General features: G+C 58.5%; 2 protein-coding genes across 3 annotated transcripts in view; both read right to left on the minus strand.

Annotated features, from left to right (window-relative positions):
- LOC128071272 (ketohexokinase) overlaps positions 1 to 3,020 on the minus strand; it is a 12,905-nt gene extending 9,885 nt beyond the window's left edge. For both annotated transcript variants that reach the window (XM_052664163.1, XM_052664162.1), the window contains exon 1: positions 2,429 to 3,020. In XM_052664163.1, the coding sequence (XP_052520123.1) occupies positions 2,429 to 2,520 (92 nt within the window). In that variant the 5' untranslated portion in view covers positions 2,521 to 3,020. The remainder of the gene's footprint in view (positions 1 to 2,428) is intronic.
- Positions 3,021 to 3,824: 804 nt separating this feature from the next.
- LOC128071268 (EMILIN-1) lies at positions 3,825 to 11,320 on the minus strand. Its single transcript, XM_052664159.1, has 8 exons — positions 10,728 to 11,320; positions 9,660 to 9,785; positions 8,991 to 9,217; positions 5,750 to 7,669; positions 5,253 to 5,369; positions 4,860 to 4,877; positions 4,583 to 4,720; positions 3,825 to 4,162 (listed from the first exon to the last, which is right to left on the minus strand). Exons 1-8 carry the CDS (start codon positions 10,895 to 10,897, stop codon positions 3,825 to 3,827), a joined length of 3,054 nt encoding a protein of 1,017 aa, XP_052520119.1. The 5' UTR covers positions 10,898 to 11,320.
- Positions 11,321 to 13,938: the final 2,618 nt, after the last annotated feature.

Here is a 13,938-nt window from a genome sequence, read left to right on the forward strand (position 1 = left end):
TTCTTCCAGTTTAAAAAAGGATAACAATAATAACTGCGGTAGCTTACCATAAGGGGAACAAGCACCAAAGAACCACTAATTAAGAGAAATAAGTAGAATTTTTAGACTAAGGTATATTTGTACACAAAACTTAACACTGAAGTTCCCTTTAGCCTTTGGAAAAGGGGGCCATGGTCCCATGAGAAAGAAGGATACTAATCTGTAAAGGATCCAACATTTCTCAAGCTCTGAGCTTTAGAGAGATTTTCATGCTGTGAAGAGAGGAGAAGCCTGGAGGGACTGGACTTGCTCAGAGTCACACCAACAGGTAAGGACAATGCTGATACCAGAACTCAGGTTTCCTGACCCCAAACCACTCCAAATGCTTTGTATTTTTAACTGGGTCCCAGCCCGAGGAGGTTTCAGAGAAAGGGGCTATAACTTTACTCTGTGGAAACCATTCAAAGTCACATGGACGCCCAACTTTGAAGATGCTTTCTGGAAGGCCCTTTAGGCTTGGACTCTGAGAGGCCAGGCCATTCCTCAGGGGTCTGGATGAGTTCCAGGTAGCACCTCCTGAGGATTCTCTGCTGCCCAGGGAGAGAGCGTAGGACAGGAGGGGCTGAGACGCTAGGAAGGCCTGGGTCCCCACTCAGGTCTGCCCATCTGGGAGGCACAACAGAGTCCAGGAGCTGGGCTGGGTGGGATGGATGCATGGGAGAGAGGCCCTGAAGACAAGCAAACTGCTCCATAGAGGAGCAGAACCATGGGTCTGGGGGATGAGGAGGCACCCCCTGAAGGGCAGGGGGCGGGGAGGACATGGTAAGGGTCTCTTCAGAGAGGCACTTCGCTTAGTGCCCACCATTGGAACCAGCCCCCATCGGGGTGACTAGTAGGCTCTGGTCCCAGCCTCCTGACAAGCAAGCTCAAAGGGGCTGGGACTCAGCTCTAGTGGAGCAGGCACTCTGGGTTCCCCCAAGGTCTTCCACAGTTCGTGGAGAACCTGTAGCCCTAGAATTCACTGTTCTCCTAAGAGTAACCCTATCCCTCACTGTGTACCAAGTTCTGGGGCCGACTTGACCTTGGCAGGTGGGTGAGGTCTATACAGCAGCACACCCTTGTGCCCAGCCCCCACTGTGCCTTCACCCTTTGTCGGGGGCTCTAACGTCTGGCAAACAAAGCAGCCCAAAGCAAAGGGTCACCTCCATGAGATGGGCAGCAGCAAAGGAACAGGGAGCACCTGAGAGGATAGAGAGCTGGAGACCTAGAATTAGGACACGTGAGTTTTACTACTGCTCTGCCACTCATTAACTATGTGGCCCCTTACAAAAACTGTCTCATTTCTCCAAATCCTTAGCTTCCTCATCTATAAAGAGAGAACAGGACTGATCCTTACGTGCTTTCCATGGGCTGCTGTGAGGAAAGCATGTAATAATGCCTGTGATAGTGCTGTATGGATCCAAGCCTGAACTCCCGGCGCTCTCCCCTCAGTGAGCCTCATGGTTACTGGCACTGTAGCATCTTCCCAAGCTCAATCTTGAACTCGCCTTTCATCCAGTTCTTGGCTGAGAAAACTGAGGGCCAAGAAGCAATTCTTCTCTCTATTCTAAGCACTAGACTACCCCAAGAGAAAGTCACACATTCCACTGCACTGGAGTGTCTTGGGATAACGTGTAATGGTGCAGTTCTTATCAAGAGTAAATATAGGAACCAACAAATGACTCTTCAACTTCCACCAGACAACCAAGAAGGGTGTTTTTCACTATGCTGTTCACTGAGTACTGACTGTAAAAAGGACTTCTGGTAAACTCCTTTTGGAATTCAGCACAAGGAAAAAGTCTGTATGGCTCATGAACCAACTGGACCATAACTCATAGCATCTCCAAATTTGCCTGCAGCGCCAGCAAGCCCTGAGATACAATGAAGCTCAAAGACCACGGTTTTCAATGTTTTTGAACAGTCTAACTGCACATACTTCTTATTGTAAGCTACCTCGAAAACACTGTTTAAAAGAAACAGATGAGATCTATAAGTGGTAAATAAATTAGAAGTAAATGCTGGTGATAGGCACGTGCACGGGTCTTGTTAAAAAGGAAGGCACTGCTTTTACACCTTCCTAGCTGTGTGCCCTTCAGTTAAGTCACTGCGTCTCTCAGGGTCTCTACTTGCTTAGTCTACTTGGTAAAATGGGGATAATGATGTCTGACAGGTCCCAGGGTTGGAAATGGGAAGTGGAGAACACAATGCTATCCAAAGCCTGGAGCTTAATACTAAAGGCCTCAATTCTTTCCCCAGGTCCCGGGCAGAGGTCATGAGGCACCGGCTCCCAAGGCGACTCTCACAGCCTCGCTGCGGGGCCCCGGCTTCGCATCCCTGCAGTCTTGGCCGCCTGGCATAACGCGGGGCTGCAGCGGCCCCTGGGGTCACCAAGGGGCCCGGGCGCCCCTACCTGCTGTCCGTGTCCTCCTCTGGGTATTTGTCCATCACATTGATGATGTCCAGCACCACTAGCCCCACGCACAGAATCTGTTTCTCTTCCATGAAGCTGCTCCCGGAGCTTTCTGGCCACCTGGCTGATGGGGTTCCTCCCTGGTTCTGCCTCCTATCCGGGTGAATGGTGTCCCGGCTCCCAGAGTCTGGCTCCTCCTCCGCGTTCGGAGCTCCTCCTCCGGGGAGCCTCCGGCGGCGGCTAGGGGTGCCGTGGGGTGCAGGGGACGGAGCTGGGCCCTTGCTCCCCACGACCACCCACTCCAGAGGACCTGGGAGCGCAGACCGCAAGGTCTCGGTATCCGGCCTCTCCTTGGCAATCTGCGTGGCCCAGGAGATGGCTACGTCTTCCACTTGCCCTCAGTTTCCTCAATTGTCAGGAGTCGGAGCTGATGCAAAGCTCTCTAAAGCGTAGCTAGGCAACCTCCTGAACGCCAAGAGAAAGTACAGCAGAAGAGCATCCCGTGCCCCGCCCGCTCCCGCACCAGCTGATTCTCCAGACCCCAGGCCCGCGGGGTTGAGTCGGGCCTCGCAGCTGCGGCCTGACCCGCAAGCATCCCTAGCCGCGGCTCGCGCTGTCCCGGCTGCCCCGCCCCGCCCCCGAGGTCGAGCCAATCCCAGGCCGAGGCCTCGCCTCTGCGGCGGAGCAGCCGGGGCACGCAAGGTGGGCCGCGGCAGTCACGTGACGTGAGACCCCGCCCAGCGGCGCCGAGGTCGCGGGTCCCGGCGCCCTCTGGCGGAAAGGGTGCGATCAAGAGGAAGGCCTGGCTGGGGCTCTAAGCGGGGGACGTGCTTAGCGCTCGCCGGTCCAGAGCAGGTGCAGGCAGAGCTCCTCCGGCCGGAGCTGAGGGCGCGAATCTGGTCAGGGGCTCCCTCACCCCTTCCCCTGTGTACTCCTGTCGACCCATGAACACATAGTAGAGCAGACGGCTTGTTTAGTTTTTGTTTTTGTTTTTTTAGAAAAACCAAGTGTCTTTATTCCTGAATAGTTTAGTATGGCAGTGGGGGCCGGAGCCCCCTCGAGAGAGCCCTGGAGCCGAGGGACTCGGCCTGGAGGCCAGCTGGGGGAGCAGAGGGTGCCAGGATGGGCCCCTCCGCAGTCCGGGTCCTGCAGGGACGGCGATCAGGCCAACGGTCTGGACGAGGGGACCCCAGAGTTCCCGACTCGGTGCACTCCAACCATGGGGAGGACGCCACTCGGCTTGGGGCGCTTTTGCTGCGGCTCCCTGGGGGTCGGCGCCGCGTCCCAGGCGCGACCCCGGGCAGCCCGGCCCCTGGCTGGCTGTTTGGCTGCGTAGACACTTCGGGCCGGTGGGACCCGGTCCCCCCCCCACCCCCGCTCTTCCCCACCCCGCCGTCTACGCCTGTTCGAGCTCCAGGTCTTCGTAGAGCAGGGCTCCGCTGAAAATGGTGAGCGGTTCCTCCGAGTGCGCCAGCTGCCCCATGACCAGGTCGATGCAGACCGTGTCCCCGACCTGCAGCGGCAGGATGAGGCTGAACACGCCTAGGGCGCCCGGGCTGGGCTGGCTCTCGGCCACCGGCTTATTCTCCAGGCCCTCGGGCTCGTAGCCACCGGAGTCTATGCGAGCCACGCCCAGGTTGGAGCGGGACAGCACGGCCTCCACCTTCTCGTGCCGGTGCCCCGTGAGCACCGCGCTCAGCAAGTAGCGCCCTGCCAGTGGCGCTGTGAACACGCCTGGGGACAAGAGTGACAGTGAGGAGGGGAATAGGTGGCAGGGCCCGGGAAGGCGTCCGGGAGCCCTTCCAGAACTGTACTACGGAGGGACCCTCTGGGTCTTTTCTACCTCTGCTACCAGGACCTGAGCTCCACAGACGGCAGGGGAGTCGGTGTTTTTGTTCATTACCGCATCCCCAGCACTTGAGGAGTGCCTGGGCAATAGCAGGACCCCAGAAAGAGCTGTGGAAGGATAGGCTCTTCCCCTCCCCACCCACCCCTCAATCCAAGTTGTGGTGAGAAGGGATAAATGAAGGAGAGAACAGGGTTTTCCTAAACCAGAGAAAGGATCCAGCTTGTCTGAAAGGGAAAGAATGGGGACATATCACCGCACAGCCTCCCCGATCCCCCCAGTGCCCAGCTGCCTGCTTCCAGGCTCACCAGTCTCTGGATCGTAGTAGCCCCCATCGTTGAGCAGGACTCTGTCGAAGGGCACCGTGCCTGGTTCAGACCGGGGCAAGCTCAGGGCAGCTGAAAAGGCTACCCGGGGCACGGAGGCTGCTGGTGCCCCCTCGGGTCCTGGGGTGGGGGGAGGGTGTCAGAGTGGATGCTCAGTGCAGCCCCCTTATTCTCCACCCCCCAGGGCTGCCTGAGGCCCTCCATCCTCCAAATCCTGGTTCGGGTCCCCTCCCGCCAGCACTGAATGAGGGGAACTTACCCTGTTCACCTTGGGGACCTGTGGGGAGAGAAAAGGGAGCAGTGAGAACTAGGACAGCTCTCGCTGAGTCACTCAGCAAACACCTGCTTTCCCACTGTGCCAGGTGCTATGCAGTCCCCCAAAGCAGAAATGGGGAGGACAGATGGGATCTATTTTTTTCAACTTTGTAGGCTCAGCCAGTCTTCAACACAGCAGGGAGGCCACCCACAGTCAACTGGCCAGCACACTGACTATCCTATCTCCTAGTTACTTTCCTAGTCAATGTCAGCCATGTAGGAGCCCCAGTTCCTCACCCTTTTCCCCCTTCTCTGTCAAGTTCAGAGTAGAATGTCAAGCCCAGGGCTGCCCAGGGGATGGCAGCCCTGGCTGCAGCAAGTTTCTCAGCCCACTCACCTGGTGGCCCCATAGGCCCTTTTTGTCCATCCTTGCCTGGAGGTCCTGGAGGCCCAGGAGGGCCAGGGGGTCCCTGCATCCCAGGAGGCCCTGGTGGCCCAGCCTCACCTGCAGGCCCTATGGTGACAAAACTGGGTTGAAGGAGAGCCATAAAAACGAGTTTCCAAAAGACAGAGAAGGTGGTGGATCCAGGGACAGGGTGATGGGGCCCCTTGCTGCCCATGCTGGGTATCTAGGCAGCAGAGCAGCACCCCACCTCCACCCACAGGCCTGTCTGAGCCATCAAGGAGGGTGGGGAGCTGGGACCTTGGGTCATCTCTTGTGGACAAGCCAAGCCTTGGGACAGCGATGGTTATGCAATTCATGCAGAGCAAGGTAAAGAGCAAGTAAACGAGGTTAAGGCTAGGCTGTTGTAGGGTCAGGGGAGGGGAAAGAAAAGACTTGAAAAAGGTCCTACCCCCCTCCCCACCCCCGCATGCCTCCTCTTGCCCGCTCACCGGTGAGGTCCTTCAGGCTGAACTGGTGAAGCTGGTCTTCCAGCAGCAGCAGGGAGCTATTAAGGGCACCCAGCCGCTTGCCCAGCCCGGCCTGCCCCTCTAGCAGCTTCTCCAGCAAGGCTGCCTGTGTCTGGCTGGTGCTGTTGGTTTCCCGTAGCCCAGCCCAGAGCCCAGCCACATGTCTGGAAAGGCCTTCACGCAGGCCCTGCAGTCCCCCGGCCACCGTGTCCAGCCGCTCACAGACTCCCTCCAGGCGGCCCAATCGCCCCTCTAGGCTGGGGCACTGGCCGGCCTGTGCCTGTCCCTCCTCCAGGCCTCGGAAGCGCTCCTCACTCTCTGTGGCGTGCTCTGTGGCCTCCTGTTGCAGTCTATTGATCTCAGAGATGATGCGGTCCTTGGTGGCTCCCAGGTCAGCCAGATCAGCACCCTGGCCCTCCACGGTGGTCTGCAGCTCATGCAGCGAGTCATTGAGGGAGCTGAAGGTGAGAATGACCTCAGAGAGCTCTCCTTGCAGGGCCTGGAGGGCTGAGCCTGAGCTGCCCCCGAACACACTGAAGCCATCCAGCGGCCCACGGCTCGGTCCCCCGACCCCAGGGCCGGCCCCAGGGCCCCGGGGGGGTAACAGCGGGCAGGAGCAGCGCTCCACGCCATCCCGCAGGCGGCCGAGTTCCTCTTGTACACCTCCGCAGGCGCCACAATCCTCCTCCCCACGGGCCTGCAACAGCCCCTCCAGTTGGCCCAGCCGTGCAGCTGTGAGATTCAGCTGCAGTGCAAACTCTGCAGCCGTCTCGCCCAGGGCATCGATGCGACCATGGAGCAGGCCCACCGCCCCTTGCAGTTGCTCCAGCGCGGCCTGCTGGGCCTCCCCAGCTGCTCCCAGCTTGTGCAGGTCTGAGCCCACCAGCCTCAGCTGCCCCTCATTGTCCAGCACCCTGCGCTCCAGGGCACTGAGGATCTCCCTGCCCTGGGAGTCCTGCTCCCCAGGGGCCCCAGAGCAGAGCTGCCCACATGCCTGCACTGCCCCTGCCACCTGCTCTTCCAGCTGACTCAGCCGCCCCCCTAGCTCTCCGCTCACATTGGTCAGCCGCCCCTCCAGCTTCTCTAGTTTGCCCCGGGCAGCAGGTAGCCAGTGGCCCAGCCCCCCAGGACGCCCCGGCCAGCCCTCCTCCTGTTCCTCCGAGGGGCCCAAGGTAGAGTTGAACCGGTCCTCCAGGCGGGAGAGGCGGGATGCTAAGCTGGTGTAGCCTGGCGGGTGGCCCCCCTGCCCAGATGCTCCTCCCAGGTGGGTGCCTCGCCGCCCGCTCAGCACTGTCACCGAGCCAGCCACAACGTCCAGCCTCCTCTCCAGCTCGGCCAGTCGCCGGCCCAGCTCTGGAGGGCAGCATTCCTGAGGGGCCCAGCGGCCCAGGGCCTGCCCCGAGAGGTGACGCTGCCGCTCCTCCACGGAGGCCAGTAGCTTCTCCAGCGCTCGAAGCCGCTCCCTGTCTTGCTGCTGTTGCCGTCGAAAGCCATCCAGCCCTGCCAGGCACACGGAGCACGACTCCTGCAGCCGCTGCTCCAGCTCCCGCAGCAGCTCCTCACTGTGGCCAGGAGGGGCCGGGGTGGGGTCCGGAGCCCTGCTGCTGCCGCCGCCGCTGTGATGGTTGTTCAGATGGCCCAGCTCCTGGTCATGGGTGGAGACGCGGTTGTCCAGGAGCTGCAGCTGCTGCTGGATCTCACTGAGGGTTTCGTGCACACCCGGGCGGGCTGCTGCATCTGCCGGCTGTTGCCTCCCGTTAAAGGCCGTCTCCACGGCCCTCTGGACGTCTTCGGTCAGGCGCCCGCTCAGTCCCTGCAGGACACCCCGAAGGCCCTGAAGCTCCTTTGTCAGGCTCTGCACCTGCTCTTCCAGCTGCTGGACCTTCTCGGACTCCCCAGGACCTGGCAGAGAAGGGGAGGGATAAGGCTGAGGGGCTGGTCCTTACCTCCTAGGGACCTTCTCTCCCCAGCTCCAGCGAAAGGGCAGAGTCCCAGCTGATTTGGCCATTCCTTAGCTGGGTGACCTGGGCAAGAAAAGATGGAAGGAAAGAGAAAGCAAAACAAAACCCCCAAAAAGAAAAGATGGAAAGAAACTCCATTCACTGAATGCCTCTAAGTCAAATATGCACCATGGCTCCTTCCCCTTTACAACTGCATTGCACAAATACCATTGTGTGTTTAGTCGCTCAGTCATGTCTAACTCTTTGCGACCCCATGGACTGTAGCTCGCCAGACTACTCTGCATGGGATTCTCCAGGCAAGAATACTGGAGTGGGTTGCCATTTCCTCCTCCTCATTCCTTCCTTCCCAAACCAGGAATCAAACCCAGGTCTCCCTCCTTGCAGGCAGATTCTTTACCATCTGAGCCACCAGGGAAGCCCATTAGCTTTTCCCATTTGATAGACTGGGAGATAGAGGACCAGAGAGGTTAATTAACTAGGCCATGGATTACAAGTTTAATATGGTTCTATCATCCAGAATGCCTCCTAACTTTATGGAAACTGTTTCTGCAGCTGAAAAAAAGGAACTGACAATACATCGCTTCCGCAGGGTGAGTGAAATGTGAATGTGGGAGGCCCCTCTCCACACCACCACAGGGACAAACACAACTCTGAGGCAAGCTGCAGGGGATCTGGCTGGGTGTTGGAAGAGTCAGCCAGCAGTTCCTGTTTCCATAATTACAGCACGGCTATCTCCCTGGCAGGCAACACAACACATCTGCAGTGCTGGGCAACGGGGACTGCTGCATTCTGGGACCTGCAGTCTCTAGAGGCCACTGGGGCACCTGGGACCTGTAGTCAGCTGCAGTGCATGCTAGGACTTGTAGTCCCAAGTGTCTATCCCCTTGGACCAAGCTTGTCCAAGGAATTCCCCGTTCCTCCCACAGCTGTTCCCAACTAGGAAGTATCTCGGCCACACGTGGGCGTGTGCGAGCACATTCTCTTTCTCTGCCTTCCTTTTCTCTGGGTCTCACTCAATCTCTCTTCTCTCACACACTCACACACACGTACACACAACCCCCACACAGACATTCTCTCGGTCTCTTGCTCTCAAGTGTGGAAAGGGACCTCAGGGATCTCATTAACCATCTTTTGTTCTGTGCACTCCTCCACCCCTCGGCCCCCAGCCCTGACCTGGAGCAGGGGTCTCCCCATAGCAGCCTGGCTCCATGCTTTTCCCCAGCATTGTCCCCATTCCTCTCCCCAGCAACTCCCATACTCACCTTCCCCTCCCAGTCCACTCAGATGGCTGCCCGCACTGGAGCCGGAGAGGTTGGGGCGGGCGGGCTGGGGCTGGGGCCGGGGCCGCGGGGTGGTGGGTGCGGAGCCCAGCGCCGGGGCAGGGCCCTCTGCACAGTCATCGCCCCCGTACCCCTGGCAGCACCTCCATTCCATATCTGTCACCGTTTTGTAGGCCACGCGGTAGCGAGGGCGGAGGAAGCTGCGGTACCTGGGAGAGGCAGAGGGAGGCCCCTTACTCCTCCTGCACCATCAGTGATGCTGGCCCCTGTCCTCAGAGATGGGCCGCTGTTCGTGGGCTAGGACTGTCCCTCAGGCTGGGTCCCCCTTACTGGCCAGCATGTGGCCTTGCTCAGTTGACAGTTGTCAGCCAGTTGGCCGAAGGCCAAATCCCTGTTCTTCCTCCCCTTGTTCTGTGCTGGAGCTTTGAACTCCTCTCCTTGAATGTGGCCAGGCCCAGAAGACACATTCCCAAGGCTGGCAGGGTGGTCCAAGTGAGTGTGCCCTCAGTATCCCACCAGCCAAAGAGTTGCCTCAGCATCTCCTCAAATGGCTCTCAGCGAAGCCCCTGGTCCTGCCCCTGGCTACCTGCTTTGTACAAATCCCCCAGGTTGGCAGCCCTGGCCCCGCCCCCACCAAGTACCCATCCTCACATGATGCTGCGGGAACACTGGGGCTGGCCCCAGCCACAGGGCTGGTAGTCGGGCTTGACGAAGGTCTCCACTCCATCCTCAAGGACACAGCTCACTGTCCGGGTCACCACATAGGCACACCAGTTCCTGCAGGCACAATCCCACCTGGGTCTCAGGGCCAGAGACACACACTCCGTGGGGAGGCCTAGGGGCTACCAGAGGGGCTGAGGGAGGGTCACAAGATGAAGGGCCTCTGGGGACCAGGGGGAGCTAGGGCTTTGGCAGGGACAGCTCCTCACCCCACCCCACCCCCCACGCCTTCCCGTGTAGTAGGAGGCAATAAAGACTTTTCAAGATGGGAACAGGAGGCCCAGAAAGCAAAACCACAACTACGGGATGTTGATCCTCATGGCTGGGCTGCCTGGGGAGCGTCTGAATTCACGCATTCATTCATGTCCCTTTCTGTCTCAACCCCCAGCTTGGTGTGGCCTGTGTGAGCTGGCTGGCCAGGTTCCCTGGTGATCCCCTGGCTTCTCCTCACCCTTCAGGGGAGTGGTCAGAGCAGGCAGGGGTCCAGCTCAGGGTTAAGGAGAGAATAAGCCATTGATGAGCCCTGCCCGCCCTGGGGCTTTCAGTTCTACACTCTTGGCCCCCCGCTCCCCCACCCTTGACCGGCCTCCACTCCGTGTCCGCTGGAGAAAGGAAAGGAGCAGAGAAGTGGTGTGGGAAGCGTGGGTTTCTGCATGGGGCTGAGGGGGCCCTAGCATGGGATGAAAGGTCTGCCGAGACTCCCAGGCTGGTGTGGGCCGGCAGTGACAGGAAGGCCTGGCCCGTGGCTCTCAGGATAGCTTCCCTGGGCACCTAACGTGGAAGTGATTCCTGCTGAGGTTAGATGCGGTAGGGGGGTGCCTATCTACTTCAGGGGGCCCTGAAGGAAGGCGGGCATGTGAAGAGCCACCTGGTGGCTGGGTTTCCTCTTACCCCTTCCTTTGCCCTAGTGGACAGCTCAGAAGAACGTACCCGGGGCAGGGGCCAGGACACCCACCCTCCCACCTACCTCCAGCCTTGGGCTGAGACCCAGACTCCTACCTGTGGCGGCTGGCAGGTCGGGGGGCACTCTGGGCCTGGGTGCCCCCAGAGCTGAGCGCCCCGCCACTCCCAGTGTAGAGGCTGTAGCCGCGAGGCGGGTAGCTGGCTGCCCCCACGGCGGTGGTCAGCAGGCAGCAGAGGCAGCAGCTCCAGAGGGTTCCGGGGGCCATGGTGGGGGCGCTCTGGGCGGCCCTCAGAGGCACATCCTGGCCTGACCACTGGCGCCTCTGCCTGGAGCGAGGGTGGGGGGGATGCCGCTGCTCTGAGGGACAGCAGGTCCCGTCCCCAGCTTCCTGCCGGCAGCCCCCAGCCACACACCTCCTCCTTGGCTGCCTGGCCTGACCCCTCTCCCCCTCCTCTTTCCTCCTTAGGCTCCTGTCTGTCCCTCCTTCGATTCCTTCCGCTCTCCTCTTCTCCACTTCTGAGGGGAGTTTGTTCTCTGTGCCCCCCCTACACACAGCCCAGCCTCCTGCGCCTGGTCCCTGGCCCTCTCAGATGCTGCCTCCTGGGCCTCCACCCCCTCGCTCCATCTGGCCCTCCTCTGGTCTCCGCTGTTGGTTTTCCCCAGTGACCAGATCCTGGGGGTGACAGGGCTTTGCCCCTGTGGCTGCTCAGAGGCGCAAGAGTGGCTGTGGGGCGGGCCCTGGCCTCCCGCCTCTCTCTCCCTCACTCCCCTCCCTTCCCCCCCTGTCTGGCTGGCGGTCCAGCCTCCCCCTTCCTCCCCCCACCTCTCCAACCATCGTGCGCCACATCTGCTTCTTGTTAACTCCGGGAAAGAGAGAGAGAAAAAAAAAGGAAAAACAGAGAAATGTGGAGTTGCCGCCGGGCTTGGGGCCAGCCTCTCAGACAGGCCACATGGAGCGGAGCCGGGGCCAGAGCTGGGGAGGAGGCCCAGGGCTGGTCACTTAGACAGGGAACGGGAGCTGGAACCACAGCTCTCCTGGGGCCAGGGCAGGACCCCCACCCCCACCCCCCCCCGCTCCCGGGAGAGGAGCCCTAGGAGAGGTGGAGAGGAGAGCCGTAAAAGGGAGAATGAACTTGCAGGGGCTCAGCAGAACCGCCACTCACCATCTAGTCCAGCTGCCTCCTTTTATAGATGTGACAACTGAGGCCCAGAGTGGGAAAGTAACTTGTCCAAGGTAACACCGCAAATCAAGAGCATAGCTCAGATTAGAATCTAAATAGTACCCAGGTCAGTAGCTTGGGAGGAAAGAGGAGGAGAGGAGCAAAAGCTACTGGACCAGGGAGCAAAATGAGGACTCCACTGAGGCTGGCAGGAAATTCAGAGAAGCCAGAGGAAGAAAGGAGTCCAGCAATGGAGAGCAACTTCTGTCAAGCATGGAGAGGACATGGGCAGGAGGAGAAAGACTTCATTCTCCAAAGGCCAAGTGATCATGGGCGTCAGGCTTGTCTTGGTGAAAGCCATGAGTGGGGGAGGGGAGGCAGGGAGATGAGTTGGGCCCTATCTGTTTAGCCTAAAGGAAGTCACTCCCTACCCCAGAGCCAAGTCTGATAGCCTCTGAGGCAGGCAAGGAAGTTGACTCAACCACCAGCCTGTCTGGTAGGCTCCTCGTGAGATGTCCGAATCTGTCAGCTGGCCCCCCTCACCATCTGGCCCTCAGCATTGGGTTCTGTCCAGGTCTCCCTGCGTGGTGGGCCACTTGGGAGACAGGCAGAAGTACTAAACTGAAATCAGGCGAGAGTGCGGGGTGTGGGCGCTGACGAGGTGCCCAGGGAGCAAAGGCCCACGAAGGACTCAGTAAGGAGCAGCTGGTCCTGTTGGTGGACAGGACACAAGAGAGAATGAACACAGGCTGGACGGACAGAAGGCCAGGGGGCCAGACAGATGGATGCTGCGCTCCGGTTAAGAGGAGGAGAAAGACAGCTGACTGCTGCGGGGAGTCAGAGAAGAGCTGTTGGAAGAAAGAGAACCTGATCCATGTTGGAGGGAAAAGTGAACCAGAGACAAGGGGAGGGGAGAGACTTCAGGTTGGCAAAAGCGGTCTGTCTCAGTTTCCTCATCTGTAACATGGGAATCATAGTACTCTCCTCCTTCTTCGTTTTGTGATGATTCAGTTAATCCATGTAAAGCATTTGGAATAGTGCCTGACATGTGGTAAATGCTACATAAGTGTTAGCTCTTCTCTGTGTCAGAAAATCAATTGTGGAAAAAATCAGAGAGAGCCTCAGAAGACTGGTTAAGAGCTTGGGTTATAAGTTTTTAGTATGGGGGTGAATACGGACACAGAAAGAAGATATTCTCAGCAAGAGCAATGGACTGGGTGTGAGAGCACAAGAAAGCAGGTTCCGGCTTCTCCTCTACATAGTGTTATCACTTTGAAAGAATCCCCTGACTCCACTGTTGGGTCTGTTGTCTGTCTGTCATCTCAGGTCCCTTCCAAATTCTACGTTGCAAAGTGATGCCAACCTGGGAGAGCAGGCTGTGGCTGCTTGGTGAGTGCCTGGGGGATGAGGGGCCAGATGAAGGAAGAAGATTCCAAGGTTTGAGCCAGGATGGGAAAGTTGAGAAGAGGAGCTGGTTTGAAGGGAAGAAAGATGATCTTAGTTTGGGCATTCCAAGTTTAAGAGGAGAGTAACCAGTGATCTTCCCAGTGGTCATGTATGGTTGTGAGAGCTGGACTGTAATGAAGGCAGAACACCAAAGAATTGATGCCTTTGAACTGTGGTGCTGTGGTTAGGCAGCCCACTCCAGTACTCTTGCCTGGAAAATCCTATGGACAGAGGAGCCTGATGGGCTGCAGTCCAAGGGGTCGCTAAGAGTTGGACACAACTGAGCGACTTCACTTTCACTTTTTATTTTCATGCACTGGAGAAGGAAATGGCAACCCACTCCAGTGTTCTTGCCTGTAGAATCCCAGGGATGGGGGAGCCTGGTGGGCTGCCGTCTATGGGGTTGCACAGAGTCGGACACGACTGAAGTGACTTAGCAGCAGCAGCAACTGTGGTGCTGAAGACTCCTGAAAGTACCTTGGATAGCAAGGAGATCAAACCAGTCAATCTTAAGGGAGATCAACCCTGAATAGTCAATGGAAGGACTGATGCTGAAGCTGAAGCTCCAGTATTTTGGTCATCTGATGTGAACAGACAACTCATTGGAAAAGTCCCTGATGCTGGGAAAGATCGAGGGCAGGAGGAGAAGGGGGCTTCAGAGGATGAGATGGCTGGCCAGCATCACCGATGCAATGAACAT

Source organism: Budorcas taxicolor, unplaced genomic scaffold (assembly GCF_023091745.1).
Source record: "Budorcas taxicolor isolate Tak-1 unplaced genomic scaffold, Takin1.1 scaffold315, whole genome shotgun sequence".
NCBI lineage: Eukaryota > Metazoa > Chordata > Mammalia > Artiodactyla > Bovidae > Budorcas > Budorcas taxicolor.

Excerpts from the sequence above, each read along its gene's own strand:
- LOC128071268 (XM_052664159.1), bottom strand. The coding sequence starts at position 10,897 with ATGGCCCCCGGAACCCTCTGGAGCTGCTGCCTCTGCTGCCTGCTGACC. Across the intron at positions 9,218-9,659 it reads CAGTGTTCCCGCAGCATCAT|GTACCGCAGCTTCCTCCGCC; the intron begins GTGAGGATGGGT and ends TGCCTCTCCCAG. Across the intron at positions 7,670-8,990 it reads GAGTGGACTGGGAGGGGAAG|GTCCTGGGGAGTCCGAGAAG; the intron begins GTGAGTATGGGA and ends CTTCTCTGCCAG.